The 19,048-nt window shown below is 41.2% G+C and overlaps 1 protein-coding gene across 3 annotated transcripts in view; it reads left to right on the top strand.

The window, feature by feature from the left end:
* The window catches only part of pde5ab (phosphodiesterase 5A, cGMP-specific, b), a 94,345-nt gene that overhangs the window by 16,450 nt on the left and 58,847 nt on the right, over positions 1 to 19,048 (top strand). Inside the window, exon 1 of one of the 3 annotated variants that reach the window (XM_074699428.1) lies at positions 15,443 to 15,753. The exons of 1 other annotated variant lie outside the window; for it this stretch is intronic. In XM_074699428.1, coding sequence (XP_074555529.1) covers positions 15,656 to 15,753 — 98 coding nt within the window. In that variant the 5' untranslated portion in view covers positions 15,443 to 15,655. Of the gene's footprint in view, positions 1 to 15,442; positions 15,754 to 19,048 lie in introns of those variants that run through there. One more of the 3 variants, XM_074661783.1, reaches the window with a different exon arrangement.

Genomic DNA, 19,048 nt, shown 5'->3' with positions numbered 1-19,048 from the left:
CCTCGAGACTGGTTAAGAATTCCACTTTTTGCCGTCACGCTGTATCGGGTGGAGCTCTGTCTCATTGTTTTTGTCGGAATGTTTCTAAGGACTACAGACACAGCAAACCTCAGGGTCTGGCAGGTACATCTACAGTACATGCTTTCTTTAATAATCACAGCTTACCTAATATCCCTCCAGGACTTTACATCATCGTATTTCCACATTATCCAGAGAAAAAAAAAAAAACATCATTTTCCATCCAAATTAGGAAAGGAATTGCAGAAACAGCTCCTTTCATAGATTACCTGATGAGACTCAAAGCTGAAAATGAGATCACTGACAAAGTCTGCAGTAAGACAAGAGGAGAAGTCTGCACATCACCTCACAAACAGATAGATGCATCCCAGATGGGAAGATGTAATCTAAGTCTATCTGAGCTGAGTTATAGGGACTTTTATGACTGTGGAAACTGACATAAATCTGAACAGTTATTGAGACAGGGACAAGCATCTTTCATACGAGATAGATAAACAGGGACCTGAGAGCATTCCCAGGCATCAAGAACAGCCAAAGTCTTCTGGGAGACACATGGTTGCTAGGGCAGCTTTGTTTTTGTACATATTTGTGGTACAAACTCAAGATTGTAATGTGTTTGGTTCAAATTGGAAATTATCCTGAACGTCCAACAATCCCAGAGCAAACAATGAATTCCCTCAAACTCAGATGGATTCAACTCAAGATGAGTCTCAAAACAAACAGAAACGTAAGAACAAGTTTACTCCAGCAAATAAGAAACATTGAAGACTACAAGTCCTGAAAAAGGTTAGATTGAGGTCGAGTGAGTGGATTTCAACAGTCTGAATAAAGTGTTGGTGCCTTTTTCTACTCAGGATTAAATTAACCTTTGACATTCTTTTCAAAGTTATCCTAAGTGTCTCCCTTTGGCTGGAGTTTCACATCATTATGCATCTGATCTTTTTAAGGTGATGGAAACCTTTTCCTCAGTTGACCACCAACTCCTGTTTCTCTTGCTTCTCTTTCTGATCTTGCAGAAAGTGCAATGTGCATGAAACCAGGCCATAAGTTATGACCTATAGATATAAACAAGTTAACTCTAAGTCATAATCTGTAATTTTACTGATCTGAAAATAATCTTGTGCTGGTGCTTTTAACAATAACAGCAGCACATGTATGAGCTCCTTTTTCCTGTGACTTTTTCTTGACATAGAGAGACATTAAAGAGGGGGGTATTTTACTTGTAAGTCTTTATTTCATCCATCTAGTGCCATTGTTGTATCCTTACATGAATTACTCTTATGTATCCTATTCCTCTCCCATTGAGTTGTAGAAAACTCTTATTTCAGCCTCTGTCTAAAAGGCTTCATTCTAGCTGCTGTCTCTTTAAGAGGTAAACCCCCTTCCCTCTGATTGGCCAGCCCTCTAGAAGCCTGTCAGGAGCATAGCTATAAATTGAACTTTGCGTTTGAGGCCTGCCCCTCCAGCTCCACGAACCACTTAGGAGATCTTTATGTCATCACCGCCTAGGTCATCGTGAAGCATCTGTTTACAGAACCGACAGAAAGAACATGGCAGCTTTTAGGCTTACGTTACGTCGTTGTGGTCAGACACAGTCCACTTCAGCCAGTTCTTTTTTAAATTAATTATCAAGAGGAACGGTCGCAGCCATAGACATATATACATAGACGCCTCATTACGTACTGAACCGCATAGGGTGTCGCCGCCATATTGGATGGGTCTCCTCACTGCATTCCAGCAGCAGACACAAACAGATTGAGAGCAAAGTGATTAATTATGCTGGTATTTTGTGCCGCCTACGGTTGCTGTAACTGGCGCAATATTGAGAGCAGATCACGTGGGATTACCTTTCACAAGTAAGACTTCACAATAATTTTGTTTTATTTGCCATTTATCATTTTATGTCATTATAACTAACTTGGTTAGTTGGACTATCGACAAAATGCTAACAGTAGGAGCTGGTACTCTCTCACTTTATCTCAAGCGTGTTTCTTCTTCTTCACATTTTTAAGATTTCCAACACTGTCTTGAGGAGGCCCCCTTTACAGCTTCTCTCCATACAACCACAGCCACACCAGTGACAACCGCTCCCTGCCCCTACCATCATATCACCTGCCGCTAATGATGTTGTTGTTCCTCCTCTGCTTGTTATTACTCCACCCTTTGTGTATTTTTATGACTCTTTAATACTTTCTTTTTTTGTTTTATTTACTATGATATATCTATATTTACAGTTACTATAATTATACTGCAGCTGCTAGTGTTTAATGACTTTTCTCCCTTTATAACAAATTATTAATATTACTGTTGTTTTACTTATTATCTATTTTTTAAAATCTTTGTTCTCATAAGAATCAATACTACAGTTTAATTTATAATTTAATTTCATTATTATTGTGGCTGAAGTTGCCATCGTTATTATTAATTTTACTACGATTAACTAGTAATTGAAATAAATACTTATTATTATTATTGTTATTATTACTATTATTATTATATTAGAAAATATGTGTGAATTTGGCATTGTGAATATATATGTAAATACAAGTATATATGTATGACCACAAAAATGCTGTTGCTCATAGGTTTTGTCTGTCCGTCTCACTGTCCTGTCTCATTAAAATACTTTTTATTGTGCTATTTTTTGTCGTGCAATGGCACGACAAAAAATAGCACAATAAAAAGTATTTTAATTTTAAAGAATGTATTAAAATGTGTGACCACGTCCTGTATTATTAGTACATCTCTGTTGTTTGTAACAAACGTATCCGTGTGAAAATCGGGTAAAAATTTGCTGAGTTATGCTCATAATAGTTGTGCATTCACCTTTCCCAGTATAATAAACGCACTGAGGGGTGTGTGTGAGACCCATCCAAGATGGCTGCCAGCAGCTATGTCAGCTCCAATAGGCAGCGCCAGTCAATGAGGCATCTACGTATATAATGTCTATGGTCTCAGCAATTATCCGTCATGGATAATATGTCATGCCCTTGATGTGTACGTGTGCTTGTGCCTGTTCATGAAGTGTACCACACAGGAGCACACCTCTTGGAAGCGTGCCAAAGCAGAGAAGTGAACCGTGCCTGAGCACAGTACATTTGCGGTCACACTGGTCAAACGAATTAGACTTTGGAGATGAAGAACACTTTGGCACAGTACGTACTGTCAGTGTGATGATGCATGTTGGGTTTTTAAAATAAGGCAGAAACTGAGTTCTTTCGCAAAGTCTGTAAAAATAAAATAATGCAGATAATCTCACTGATTATTCCAGCTTCAGAGATCAGTACAACACCCTGAGAGGCTTTGTTTGTTTGTTTGTTTGTTTGTTTGCAAATGACATCAAGATGACTGCCTTGAAAATCTTTCACCAGCCAGTCTTGTCATTTTGTTTGCCTTGAAACTGGTTTGTGTCTCTGAATATAAAAGACACACACCTTCTTTAGGATGAATGAATTCTCTTTAATCCTGTCAGAAAGAAGAAACTGTAAATTGTTCATCACTGAGAATGTGTTGGAACTGAAGGTCAAGCTTTCGCTTTATCACAGAGCTTTCATTTCACTCAGAGCTGTTAAAGAGAGTCTCACAGCTGGAGAGTGATTCACGTTTCCTTGAATAATGTTTATTTTCTCTCATCCTCTGTAAGGCTTATGGGAAATTGCTTTTTTCTCTCAGAGATTGGGTGCATCAGCATTGACCTCCTCTTTTATCTATCTTCAAACACTCTCAGGCAGCTTTGTGTGTCTGAAATAAACAAATCTGTAACCTTTTTCTTCTGTCAGTCAGTAGACTAATGCAAATTCTTCTTCCACCACAGGGTGAAGGCTTCAGGAGAGAGTCTGTCATTTTCCCTGAATGCTTTCAAAGATGTTCAAACTTTCTCTTCAGCAGCTTCTCTGCTGCTCTCTCCTCTCCTGGGATTTATTTTTGTCCTCACTCTGCACTGATACTGAGCAGGCGCCTCGTCTGTGTTTGCTCTAACTTTTGCAGGATGGAGAGGAACTATTAAACAAAACTCTGCTCACGAACAGCTCTGTGTGAAGGGTTGAGGTGATGCTGGCTGAGCTTAAGTGCAGTTGCTGACTTTTTTTTTTTTTTTAACTCTTTGGCTGCAGTTTGAATCATGCCTACATTTGAATTTTGCAGATTTGTATCAAAGACAGCAGTATTTTCACATTTTGTCCATATATTTGGTTATCTGAACAGTTATTCTGAGGCAGAACTCTGCTTCAGGGCTGGCTGATGGTCAGCTCAGGGTTTATTTCCTCTCTTCATGTTTCAGAGCTGTTTGCAGAACGGCTCCAGACGGAAAAGCCTGGGGGCAAAGTCCACTGACACAGTGAAGAATGAGCAGAAATATCCCCACATGAATGAGTTACATAATACATGGCCATTACTGTGTGTGTTTGTGTGGTGTATTTGTGTACTTTCCAGATGGGTGTGCGTGTTTGGGACATTTTATAACGCTTTGGTGAGTTTAAATATTTTTGCACAGAATTAAAGTAATTCTTGATGCTTGTATCATGTCAGAGTTTGCATTTCCTTACGTGGCTCTCTTTGACAACTTTGCTCACTTTCCCATTTCAACAGCAGGAACTGTCTCAAGGGACCAAGAACTATTCAAAGAATCTCGAGCATTCTAACTGTACAGTTTCTAAATTATGTCAGAAAATACCAATTTTCTCTGGTGGTGTGTTTTACTGAGCACAGGAAAATTTGGGGAGGAGTTTAAGCCATTGCACATTTGTGGTTGCTCCAGATTTTGTGGATTTCAGCCGCTATTTTTGAAAATCTGCAGCCATGTAACAGTTTTTGTTTTGTACGTAGTCTCCACCGACGCCACCCGTTACTGAAATAGAAAATGAAACACATTGGCTATGGCGGCCATAAGGCACCTGTTGGTCACGTGACCCTGAGCTGTGCCTCTGACTAGAGAGCTCATGATCTTAATATCCTCTGAACTGCTGAGTTGGAAAAATTTTTACCCCCCCTACAGTGGGTGCAGTAAGTGTTGCGACCTTTCAGGCAGAAAAATAAGGGACATCCTCAGCAGCAAGCAGGGGTGGGATATCTTTTCAATCTACTGGTTATCAATACTGTATTGAACTTTTTTCATGTTGTACTAATGAAATGTTAGCATCCTTGATGTATTGATAAGAAATAATTAATCTGAGATAGATAGATAGATAGATAGATAGATAGATAGATAGATAGATAGATAGATAGATAGATAGATAGATAGATTAGTAAGATTTCTGTATCTATATCTGTAGATGCTTTAGGTATGAAGAACTGTAAGTCTGACATTTGTTTGTCCTCCTGATGTTGCAGTATTATTGCTCTCTAGCCGCATGCTGTCGCATGTCCAACAGGCGACCATGTAGCACAGACAGCACTCAGCAACAGAATGTACCGTGTCCTTTGAAATCGTTTTACTCATACTTATGTCTGTGTTTCTGTATCCTCTGCTTTTCAATGAGGCACGGTGCGGGGTACCAGATGCAGCCACAGCTACAGACTGTTTACCTCTGATTTCCTGTGACTTTATCTCACCAAATTAATGATGAGCACTTATTCCATGCTTAAAATTAACCAACCAACTGCCGTTTCTAGTGGCCGGACGCGAACGCATGTTGAATTTAGGCAGAGTGGTGCTGCGTTCGAGGCAACCTGGAAAATATGGGACAAATTGCGTCCCATATTGATTTAAAATGGGACGCAACGTTTAAGTGCGAAATACGGGATGATTCCATATTTTACGTCGCGGGTGGCAACCCTGGTGCCTATAGTAAAATTAGTGATTCAGACAGGAGACGTTTTTTGAACTAGGCTGTAAATAGGTTGATTTCTGCTTTTAAAACAGCTTTTTTTTGGCTTGGTGTGTTTGTGACCTCCGGTACTTCCGGAGCCAGCCTTATGAGAACACTGGAGAAACAGCAGATTTTAGCACTTTCACATTTTCTCATATTCTTAGACCGGAGGTTGCCGCTTGGGTATAATACATAAGACAGTGAGGCCAACAATGAACATGTGTCGCTTTATTTGGTTTCAATGTTTTGTAATGCACATGTGAACACTTCTATTACTCTTTGATAAGTCAACAGACTGATGTATGCTGAACGTTGGTAGCTGTTTCCTGCTCTGTGGGTGAAGGCGTTCAGCGTGTAGAAATGGATTTGGACCGTGAATTGAATTTTAAGTGCTGCTCACAGATCTGACATCAGTTCAGAGAGAGTGAAAGCTTTATACGAGAGTGTGCGCTCAGGTTATCCAGTGTGTTACTTGATGAGAGAGTGACGGCTGCCCTTTCTTTCTCTCTCTCTGGTTGAAGTCACTTTGCACTCGGTGTCAGAGAGGAGTTATCATGCTAGAGTGACACAGCTCTCTCAGGAATAAAACAGCCTCACGAGGCATGACCAATGTGTCATGTCTTTGGTGGACGTAGAGCATTTGACAACAGTTTCCAATCAACAGTCAGCATCAAGTTTTTAAATCGTGATAGTTTCTCCTTGGCAGGATTTTTTTGTGGCCATGTACAGAGAAGAAACCATAAAAATGTCAGACCGATGGAGTTTTATTTTTGCAAGAGTGATTTCTTGAAGGCTCAGGCAAATGGTTCTGCCAGACTTTATCCTGGGGAGAAGTTGTGAATTACTCAATTTGTCATTTAATTAGAAGACGTGTCGATCAAAGATCACAGGGCTCAGCTGTTTGAAAAGTTTAACTCTGACAGAATGATACTGATTCAGAAATTCATCTCCTTTCCTAACCCCAATCAGAAAATCAACTTTGATCTATTTCCCAGACTTTTAAAGATTCCCCGCTGGTTAAAAAGGTGGCCAGAGCAGAGGAAAGCTTAACAGGAGAGTGATTGAGCTCGGGCAAAAACACGCGTGTTGGACTATTAATGAAAATGTTTTATAGCAGTGGTAAATAATATGAAGAGCAGGTTCCAGCCCTCTGCTGAGCTCAGGATAATCCAGATTTATTCATTAGCTTTGAACAAATCAACACAAACTAAAGGTTCAGTCAAGAGCATAAAGTATTGCCCAGTCTAATCCAGGTTTCTCATTCTTTTATTTCTTACCCTTGGTTCAGTCTAATAGCTTTAATCTGATCGGATTATTGAAGAAAAAGTGGGTGCGGATGTAAACTCTTGTTTCTTGCTTTATGAATCTGTATACGGTTGCTGTCAAAATCCTTGAATGTCAGAGGAGTTTCAATGATTTTAGAGGTCTTTACACCCAAGGAAGAAAAACTAAGTAAGTTAAATCACTGTGAAAAATTCAAAAAACTGAACCTGGACACTGAATAACTCCACTCTGGATTCCACAGATATCTTTTTTGTAGCCCCTTAACTCTGCTGCACTTCCAAAAATACAAATCAAGTTGAAACACTTACTTCTCTCAATCTATTCGCTTACACACACACAAACACTGAGCATGCTCCTGCCCAGTCGGTGTGACCATGTGTGATAAATCGGTTCAGTTATCTCTGCTCTGATCTGACCTCAGGATCAGAGCAGACTCAGGAGCAACATAGACGTTTACAGGAGTTATTCTTTCAGAAGCTGCTTCTTGTGCGACGCCTGCGGGCACAATGTCTGCTGCAATCCACTTTCTGTATGCCTGCCACCTTAAGCGCTTCATTATGACAGATGTGTGTGTGAGTGTGTGTTATCATTCGTGGTCATCATTAAGACAGAGTGGATCTGCACGGAAACCGAGAGAAACTGAGTGGAACAGACAAGTTGTAACTGGCTTGGCTCAGAAACACATTAACAGAAACCTCAGAAGTCAAAGAGCCTGAGGGATTTACTCTGTGTGTGTGTGTGTGTGTGTGTGTGTGTGTGTGTGTGTGTGTGTGTGTGTGTGTGTGTGTGTGTGTGTGTGTGTGTGTGTGTGTGTGTTACATCAGCTCAGGGGAGAGGACTGACCTTTATCCACCTTTTTATTTGCTAACCAGTTCTCGTTGCACATTCTGAAGAAGTGTGTCAGTCACACACACTTTTCACTTTGCACATCACAGGCTTCATTGTGCAAAAAAGCAAACACACAAAGTCATGCAGGACATTGATAAAGACTTGTGCCAGAGTTTTTTTTTATGTGTGTGCTGCTGTATTACAAAAGTTTTTTTTTAAAAAAGTTTTTGGGGTCTTCAAACATCCTGATGTTGGAATTAAAATGGCAGAACCAACATTTCAGAGTTACCAGTAACAGCTAAGAGGAAGACACGAGATCTTAACTTGAACGCAGCAGAGAAAAAGGTTTATGGGAAGTGAAGTGACCAAATGAGAAGAGAGATCTGTGCTAAGCTGTTTGTGATCACTCACATTCCAACCCACATGCAGCTGTTATACTGCAGTGTCTGAATTTGAGAGTCTGTAAATAAAATGAAGAGCCAGGTCACGTTTCCTCCCATCCTAACTTTCCCCTGTCCTTTCTAGGGATGGGCATTTCAAGCAAAAGAGCTATCTGATATTCACTTAAAACTATTCGAAAATTATTTGAAGATCGTCCTCCTGCAAGCTGCCGCCACCGCCAACTCACATACACAAACCTGCCAACATCACACTTTGACAAAGATGGAGAGGGCTGTTGTTCTCTGCACCTTGATCATCAAACGTACTTCTTTGGGTGACGGAGCCGAACACTGACTGTTGATCTGTGGACAGCGCTGCACGCTCCGCTGCATGCCTCGCTCTCACATGGCTGTAGAATGGTGCAGCCACACCAAACGCGAACTCGCGAATTTATTTGCGCGAATCGCCTGTCACGCGCCGCATGAACGCCTGAGTCTCGCCGCTGGACTATTTTGACAAGCTGAGGGGCGAACGGCACTGCGCATGCGGAGTAGAGAGCCTGTTCATTTAAAGGTGGAAAGCCCAAAAGAGCAGCTGAAAAACAATGAGCTGTGGTTTCAAAAGCATGACAAGAGAGTGTGTGATGGCTTTGGAGATCACAATCAAGGCCTGCTGCCTCTCCCTGGTAATCCACCGGCCCTGCCTGGCTGTTCCCTGCGATCTCATCCTCGACCCCCCGAAACTCCGACCACTCAAACCCCCGACCCATGTTCCCGAAGGTCTCCCTGGGGATAATGAAGGGGTCGAGGAAAGAGAGGACCGCAGAGAACTTCCATCTTTTCCCTGGCTCTGCCGCTGCCCCGCTCTTTCCTCCTCTCTATCAGGCTCAAAACTCCACTGAGAAAAACACAGTCGGACTCAGTGATGACCCGTGCAGGCAAATCCAGCTGGAAACAAATGTTTAAAGAGCTTACCTTCAAAACCTGTCTCCTCAGGGACTTTCAACCAAGCCTGCTCCTTTTTTCTGGTCTCTGTAGAGTACACTCGTCATATCGTATAACTCTGGATGATGACACACTGCACAGATTATTTTCTCCTCCATCTTCTGGCGGAGTTGGAGCTGGAGCCCCCCCCAATGTCATCAAATCAATGACGTCGTGGGGGAATGTCATCGCTGATTGGCGGCCACGGCGAGCCTTCACGCGAATTTGCGTCAAAAGTTCAATTTTTTTCAACTCGAGCGAATTTGCATCTGCTGCCCAAACGCGCGAACGCTACGAACGCGCAACGCCCCAAACGCGCCAGCCGAGGCGAATCAGCGTCTAAACGCGTCTTTGCATTGACTTTGTATGTAATCCCGCCGCAAATTTGCGTTAGGTGTGGCCATACCATAAGGTTGTTGACGACTTGTGATGTGCTAGCCTAACCTTGCAGTTTGCACTGTACCTCATTTTATGTCATTTTTTGGAAGTAGTTCCTGCACTTCCCAATACATATGGGAACGTCGAGTTGTTCTTGTTTTGGCTGTAAATCCTCCAGCCTGTTCACTTCACAAAACTATCGTCACATGAACTGTACGATTTTTTTTGTAATGTTAATGACTATTGTAATATTCACATCACGGCTTTGCCTCACCCTCATTCTCTTCGCTTCACATCGTTGCTTTGCTTCCTCACTTCATCTCCTCGCTTTGCCTCCCTCTTCTCCTCTACACTTCACCTCCCCGCTGTTCCTCCTTGCTTTGCCTCTTCTCCTCCCCACCGCTTTGCTTCGGTTAGTGTTAAAGATCTGCTCTCCATTTATTTACTTTCAAATCAAATGCACACCTTGGTAAGAGTCACCTTTACGTCTGGTTCTGGTTACGGGTGTCACTGCAATGGATGTTGAACTCATTGTCCTCACAGAGCCTAGGAGGTAGATTTTGAATCTGTTTACCCTGAATCTTTGAAAAATGTTTGCAGCTCCTCAGGAATCTTCTCTAGACATGCAAACATTTTCAAAGGGGCTGTAGCATAATTTTAAAGAGCAGTCTGAAATCAAGCAGTTGTCTGAGAATGATGAATTACAATAAGAGGAGAAATGCATGATGAGAAGAGACAAAGAGGCAGAATTCAGCCCCTCTGTCTCTGTTTATGAAATCCTCTCTCTTCATTCCACCATCACCCCGACCGGAGGCTCTCTAGTCCCTGATTGGCTGTCCTGTGCTGTTGGTGGGAGGCTTCTAAAGAGCCGAGGGGGGTTGGGATGCTCCCCCACGGGATGCCCTGCCACCATCTGCTGGTAAGGTAATACCACCGGTGGGGGACGAGTGTCCAGCTGGGGGGACACTGGAGACCAGAACAGCGACTCACACAGAGGCTGAAAACCATTAGACATTATCAATAACAGGAGGAGCTCCTCCAGCGCCGTGATCCACAGAACAGCAGAAGTTTAATTACTGCCGGGTTTGATATAAACTGTTTGTTTTAAATTAGCTGCATAATCACAGTTTACAGGCTAAACGCCGCCTAAGTGGATGAATTTTTGAATCAGGTTTTGATGAAGTAAATTCTCTCCATTCCTAAATTCCAACTTTCAGCATGAACAGAACTCAACGTTTCTCCTAACTCCTCACTAAAACCACAACAACATATTTCCAACAGATCAGATTTGCTTAGTTTGTGTCTGCTCTTCACCCGAGTGTGAGAAAATGGAGCCATCTGCTACTCTGAGTGGAATCATGAACACAGGGAGGCTGCTATAAATCAGCATTGTATAAACCAAACATCTGAGCAGAGATGAATGAAAGAGCCTCTGTGTGGTTTGCTCTCTACCCTGCAGATACTAAATGTGCATCATGTTTTAAAAGCTGATAAATCAGTATGCAGACTCCATCAGTGGTGCTCAGCCATGAGTTTATTTTTAACTTCAGGGAAAGGATGTTCATCCTCTTTGTCTCCAGAATAAAGACTTTTTTCATCTCTAATATTTGCACACAGACTTCTGAGTTGTCTTCTTTCTGACTTTAATATCCAACATTAAAGTAAAGCTGTTTGTTACAGAGCAAAAGGCTTTAATATAAACATGGATATAAAGTTAAAGGTCTCATATTATGCTCCTTTTCTGCAGTTTAATATGGATCATTGATGTCTTCATAAAATGTTAGTAACATGTTTTGTTCCAAAAAGCCAATAAATCAAGCACAGCAGCATTGTTTCCAGGCTCTCATAGCTCCTCTGTTCAGAATGCTCTGATTTAGTGGGTGTGACCTTCATATGTAAATGAGCCACCGCTGATACCGCCCCGCTCTTCAGCGTCACTGAGAGCTGCGCCAGGAGGCACGAGTGCACAATGTTTAGAAAACGGCAAAGCTCGTTTACCGTAACATTACAAGCTAAAACAACAGGCTAACCGCAGCTAAAGTTAGCACCCTGAAGCTAACACAGAGACAGGGGGGGACACTGAGGAAAAGCTCTTACATCTGCTCCACAGCACACAGCATTTAAAATACTCACATTTCCAGGGTCCGAGGTTTGTGAGCAGATGGTTGGTAATGCGTCTGGATTCAGGACCAGTCTATTCGCTAGCCCTCTGTTGTACTGTCCAAAGTTGGAAAAGCAGTCGGCCGTGAAGTGACTAGCACTCCTGTATGGATATTATGATATTAATGTGTCTTGCTACTCTGTGCTAGATTTTTCATCCAAACCCAAACCTGAACTGAAACTTCATACCATTATAAGAAATTACACCTTGTTCTGGCACCAATATTTCATGTTTAAATTATCTGTCATAATTTCTTGTCAACTTCTGGTTGAGTTATCAGCGACTTTTTCACACAAACACCCAAAATTAAAATTTGACTGCAATACAGATTTCATAGATTGATACTATAGAAATGTAAGTGTGACATAAACTGCAGCCACAGAACTGCTATGAAACACATAATGACATAAAACGTGATGCTCTTTTGTCTACAGCAGTCAATCTCCGATTTATCTGGCAGTTTTAGCAACACAATTTCCCAAAGAACTTTCCAGACAGACTTTTGCTAGTCACCAAACACTCTCTGGGGTTCTGTAAAAATGTTGTATTTTTTTAAGGTCATTTTCTGATGATGATGTTGTGTAAAGCTCAGGATCAGTTCAGGTCTCAGATTTGGCCGTATGTTCCATATTTTGTTGTGTTAAACTTTTTAAACTGAGATTTCAGCTTTAGGCCAGTAAAAACTCCCCTCTCTATATGGGACCAAAGCTTTCCTAATAAGCTTCAAAGATTGTTCCAGAAATATGCAGCTTTGTTTCATTAGCCCCTAGAACATTCCCAGAAGGTCTGTACAGTACACAACCTTCAAGTCACGGTTATGCAAACAATGTCAGAGAGCCGTGTTCCTCTGAAATACCTCTGCAGAGGATCATAGGAGGTTCAGGCAAAGCAGAGCAGATCTGTTCTAGGAAACACTGTATATCTTTTAACCACAAGGGATCTCTCCTCAGGGAATGTGTGGGAATGATACTTTAAACCATATGGGAACATCCTACGTCACTTCTAAACAAGTTTCTCAAGAACTGGCTGTTTTACGAGACTATTTAAGGCCTGAGACGGAGATAAGACAGACACCAGCAGGCTGTCACGCCACCTCGAAATGTCTTAAATACGTTTCAAGATAAGCAGATTTTTTTAACATGACTGTATTTGTGGCATTCATGAATAGTGTGTTACGAAATTTTTTCTTTAAAGAGATGTTGCAACAACTTTACTCATGAAAACAAAGACCAGTCTGAGAAAACAGCCTCTGATTATAGGTTTAGTCCCGTTCACACATGCACAATTTTCAGGAGATCTACCCTAGAGTTTTCTAAACACACAACACACATCTCTCACAGAACGAAAATTCCCCAGGTGGATGTAGCCAGCTTCAAGAGGATTCTTGGTGAACAACAACTTTTAGCATAGGCTTCATTTTTCTAAACTGGGTGTTGCCCCTTGTTTTAGACCAATGGTTTCTGCCTGATGCAGACCCTGTTGAGTTGCACAATGGGAAGTGTAGGATCTAGAGTATTTTACCTAGGGTTATCTCCACTGAGTTTAGACATTACATTTTAAATCAGTCTAATGCTCAGTCTATATCTTTGACTTTATAGAAGTAGCAGGTCATTAAATTTGGCTTTAAATGTTTTAAAGATGCGCAAAAAAATGTGAGCATTGGCTAAATGACGACAATAAAGCAGCAATGGGGCCTAAAACATTCAAGCTTAAAGCATCTGTGAAGAGTTTCTAAGTGATCTAAAAAGTCTTCTTTCTAGATATATGCCCAATCATAATCCACCCTTCAAAATAAGATTATCAGTGCCAGTATAGGTTATTTTGAAATGCTTCGCAGCTCATACTTCTTAGCTTCCTCAACTGGTTGAGCAGAACCGGATTGACTTACGGCATGTTCAAGTCTCTGTTACAACACATTGCCGGCTGACAAAGTTTAGTTGTGAAAAGAGAGAGCTGTGTTTTTCTCTGCTTGAAAACAAATTCTGCAATTAGTTTTGTAGTGATGGTGGACACAGGAGCCTAACTGTCAGACAGAAAAAGGACAGAAGAGTCAAAGAAAACTTAACAGGAGAGTGATACAGGCCGAGCTAAAGGCTAAGACACGAGCTAAAAGCAAAAACAGGGGCTAAACTGTTTGTGCTAATGTTCATCCCAACTCACAGTTAGCAGTTATTCTGCTGTGGTCTGTTCAAACTTGAGAGTCTATCAATAAAATGAAGAGTGAAGTTATGTTAGCTCTGCTTGGTAGATGACTGGCAGGACATAACCAGGATTCACTGACATTGCACATTACAGACATGTCTCACAGCACCGGGATATCAGTAGCATTACATATGGACGGCTACTAAACTAATGTACAACCCTGTTTTATACAGTCCATGGTAAAAAGATAGACTGTATAATAATTGGACGCAGTCTCACGAATGTTACGTCTGTTTCTGAAACAGAAAATGAAGCAAATTGGCTATAGCAGCCATACCGGAAGTGGCAAGGGCTTGGAGTACAGCTATAGGAGTGCCTGTCAGTCACATGCCTCTGATTTGGCGAGCTTGCAATCGTAACATCTTCTAAACTGCTGAGTTAGAAAAAAATTCACCCCCGTACAGTGTGTGCCAGTAGTGAAATAAACGATTCAGACAGGAGACTTTTTTTCAATCAGGCTGTAAATAGGTTAAATGCTACTGTGAAATCAGCTTTTTTTTGGCTTGGTGTGTATGTGACTTCTGGTACTCCTAGAGCCAGCCGTGGGTACTAGAGAAACAGCAGATTTTAGCACTTCCACATTGTCTCATATTTTTAGACCAGAGGTTGCAGCTTGATTTTAACACAGGGACTAAACTGTTTGTGATAATGTTTATTCCAACCCACAGTCAGCAGTTATTATGCAGTGGTCTGTTCAAACTTGAGAGTCTGTCAATAAAATGAAGAAAATGAAGAGTGAGGTTACGTTAGCTCTGCTTGGCAGATGACTGCCAGGATATAACCAGGATTCACTAATGTTTCACAGTACAGACATGTCTTAGAGCACCGGGCTGCCAGTTGTGCTAAATATCAACAGCTACTAAACTACTTACAAACTGACAGTGTTTACTTGTTGTCACATTAGCCTGTAGATACATAGAAGCACCAGGCTGCCAATGTAGCTAACATATAGCTAGCTGCTACAACGTTTGCTTGTTGTCACGTTTCAAACTCTAGGGCTGCGCAACTTTACTGATAAATACCTTACCTCAGCATGTTGTATCCAGTAAAACCAATCTCTCAATTTAATTCCAAAACAAACACACACCTCACTTAAAGTAATATACGCCAGTGTGCGGAAACTCCGGGCCACAAGGTGGCGAGGGAGTGCAATTAAAACAGATTCTCCTCATAGAATCTTTGATAAAACATAGGTGGAAAATATTTTTTCATCTGCCGAAAAAATAAACTTTATTCCACGTAAATAAAAAAAAACATTTTTATTCTGCTTCTGTCATTTCAATTATCATTCATTGGAGCGCAGCTTTTTCAATTGCATTTTGTTTATCATTAGCGTGCTTCACCATAAGGCGGGAGAGAGAGGGGGAGTCTCTCCCTCTTTCTCTCTCTTGCAATATTCGCTTCACCAACTCGGAAGCGCGCAGTCGCCGCTTCATGGTCCGCGCGCACCGACCGACCGACAGTCAGAGCGACCTGCACCCGAGCAGCTCTGCTTCCGAGCGGCTCGCGCTCTCTCCGTCTCCCCCCCTCTCTCCGTCCTCGTTATTTGGTACCGGGTGTTGTGTCTAGATGTAGACGGTAACTGGAGCTCACTGTGCTGTCGCCTCTGCGCCATGGAGGACTGCTGCTCCCCCGAAAGCGAGAGGATGGAAGCGTGGCTGGACGACCACTTGGAGTTCACTCATTCCTACTTTATCAGGAAGGCGTCAAGGTAAAAAAAAAAAAAAAAAAAAAGAAAAAGAAACAGGGGTCTGCAGCTGACACAGTGTGGACATTACAGCTGATTTACTGGGTTTACTGCAGCCCGAGTGTGAGTTGTTTCCAGGACGGATAAACTCTCGTTGCTTTGTGTGTAGCTCCGCAGCCAATCAGGGGCAGTTTAATTCCCTGTGTCATATTTTTTTTTTATAGAGACCCCATATACAACACTGCTCTAACTATATCTGACTGTAAGCACTCTTCTGTTAAAGCTAATGTGGGTCCACCCCCTGCTCAGGTGGTCTACCTGCAGAGGTGATTCACACCTTCTCAGCTCTTCACCTTTCTCTCCACAATCAGTTCTGCAGTTGTTCTCAGCCTTTTAATGATTAACTTTTACAGCTGCTGGTTCTGTTTAATTCACTGCCTGCTCTGCTCAAGAGGTCCAGGTGATAATTATACAAGCGCTGAGCCATAAATGGAGTGAGTTTTTCCTGCTGCAGCCTCCTGTTTGTAGACATTAGAGATCATATTGCAGAGACAATTGAACATTTAATAACTTTGGCAAACAGGGAGTCATCATAAACTAAAGACTCTATTTTAGCCTCACTTTGGCTTTGAATGCTGAGCTTTTAAATTTGGAAACTAAAATTACCAACATAAAATGTAAATTTAGGGGAACATAGAGTTTAAATCCAGAGTAAGAGTTCTGGATTTGAGTTCAAAATATTTTTGCTGCAAGAGTCTTCTTGGTTTGTTGGGATGTGCACAGTTCTGACTTTATTTGCAAAACTACCTTGAAACTCTGGAACTCAAAAGCTTGATTTAATTGATATTTCAGACGTTCAGTGAATTTAACTTTCAAGTTTTACTTTCTTTCTTCTGCATGTAGGAAAGAAGTGTCAGTATTTGGACACAAACCTTTAATTTCATAAAGCTGTGGTCCAGGAATCTTGACTTTTACATAAAAAAATGTCACTGCAACTTTACGTCACACTTTTTTTTACCATCATTTATCATTCATAAATATGTTGATCCAGGAAACAACAGAATATTTTATGAATCAGTAATATATTATTTAAATTCGCTCAATACCAGAATTGAAATTTAATATGTAAGGTATGCATCTATCTATCATCTAGCAAAATTTTATTCTTCAAATCCTGCAAAACTCTTTTTTCTTAACAGTATCTCTTAGATAAAAAATCTACATAAACAGCAGATGTATCATAAAATCAAATTTTACCTATTTATTTAATACTTTCAGTCGTAGTCTTATTTTCTTGAAGGTTCCTTAAAAACTAACGTTTTGCTGTTCAAAACACAAACCCAAATCTTCTTACTTCTCAATTAACTCTTTTCTTATGTTGATTCAAATTCAGGGGCTGAATTTTAAAGTTCTCTTCCCTTTTCTGTACCTATCTTTTTTATTATTCAGCAGCTAAATAAGGCATGTTTTACAGTCAGTATGTCATCAGCCTGGCAGCACTTCATCAGGTCTCTCTACGTCTGCTTGTTCTAATGACAAACCTCTTCAGAGCCATGTATCCACTTAAACCTCCATGGCAACTTCTCTCTTTTCAGCTACAGCACACGCTGTCTCCTGGCTCTGTTTTAAACTCCTCTACATAAAAAGTCTTGTAATCCTTTTTCCCCGGCTCTCCTGACTTCTTTTTTTTTTTCGAAACTGCAAAGCAAGAAAAGATTATTGCCTTGAAGACTTACGTTCCCGCACGTCAGCCTGTCTGCCGTTCTGGTCCAGAGACATTTCTTAGAGAGGTATTGATTCAGCCACACCTCCATGGATACATTAGGCTCGGCTCTGTGGGGAGGCGAAGGCTTGATGGGATACGAAGAACTCAGCAAGCAGCTAGATAACAGCGATTCTGTGTGACTCTGAGTTTTATTCTCCTGGCTCACAGCCAGGGATAGCACGCTTAATTTCATGGCCTGTGCCTGTTAGCGTCTGACCCAGGTTTGGGCCTTCCGCTCTGCTGAACAGAACCTTTGACTGGCCTGAAAACACCAGGACGAGTCACATGACCTTTGAAAATTTGAGGCGAAGCGGAAGAGAGTGTGCTTGGAAGTGTGTGTGTGTGCGTTGTAGGAGTTGATTAGGTGATGTGTTGGCTGATTAGAGAGCTTCCCTGTAATCACATCCAGTTTACTGTTGACACACAAACAGATGCTCTCACACACTCACATTAGATTTGTTCCTGCAAACATCCACATCGGACACTTTGAAAGGTTTCAGCACGTTTCATCCAACATGCATCTGCATCCACTTTAATCAGTAATAAACATGATTATTGTACTGAATCATTTTCCTTTCTTTGACGTTTGTTTTCAAACGGTAATGTCAGAGTAATGAGAACGTCAGCTGTGTGCCCACATGTGCTGCGTTCTTTCTGTCAGATTCACTTTAGCTTGTGGCGGACTGAGATCTCATAACTTAGTGAATGTTTACACAGAATCCATTTCTTATGGAGCCACTGAAATCCTGCAAAGACAATTTTTGATGTGCACAAGACTATTTTTCTGTAGAGGAAAATTAGTTGTTTTGGAAGCAACCACATGTGAGCCTTACATTGACATTCACTTTGTGCTTCAAAACTGAAAAAAAAGATAATAAGCAAAGAAAGCTGTAGTTTAGCAAATAGGAGGCCATTGCTTTGACACCACAGAGATTTATATTGTCGTGTGATTGAGCTACATAAAGAATAATTCATGGTTTGCAGGTAGTGATAGGATATAAAACCCTGACAAGGTGTGACAAGGTGTCATGGGTGTCTTTGAACTCTTTTTGGGATGGTGTGTGATCAGTTAGCCTCTGGTGTTGCTCATGTCAGTGAAAGTTAATATCTATTGTCAAGGGGTTTCGACCTACCACCATCTTACACAGCCATCAAAACCTCTAAAACCAGAGGTTCACTTAGAGAAACTGCTTTTCTGTTCTTAAAACTGACTCAGGTCCTGTACACACGTAGCCAGGTATTTTCTAACACAAATATTGCCCCCTCATTAGTTTATAAAAATACTTGTCTAGAAACCTTGAAACTTGAGTTTTCCAAAATCTTCACTTTGGCCAGTATTTTCAGAAAAAAACTGTTTTTGGTGACGTCAAACTGCGGTTCCTTGTAGACGACAGGCATAAACATATAAAATTGAATGGGGCTTCCCAGATAAGACACCTGGCTATGTGTGGACATTAGAGGTGTCCCAGTCCGATATTGATATCGGATATCGTTTCGATATCAGCAAAAAAACAAATATCGGTATCGTATCGGAATGCATCTAAAATCTCCGAT

The sequence above is a fragment of the Halichoeres trimaculatus genome, unplaced genomic scaffold (genome assembly GCF_033239565.1).
Source record: "Halichoeres trimaculatus isolate MK-OKI-2021-1 unplaced genomic scaffold, fHalTri1.1 fHalTri1_scaffold_22, whole genome shotgun sequence".
Classification (NCBI taxonomy): domain Eukaryota; kingdom Metazoa; phylum Chordata; class Actinopteri; order Labriformes; family Labridae; genus Halichoeres; species Halichoeres trimaculatus.
This window is presented reverse-complemented; position numbering and strand designations above follow the sequence as displayed.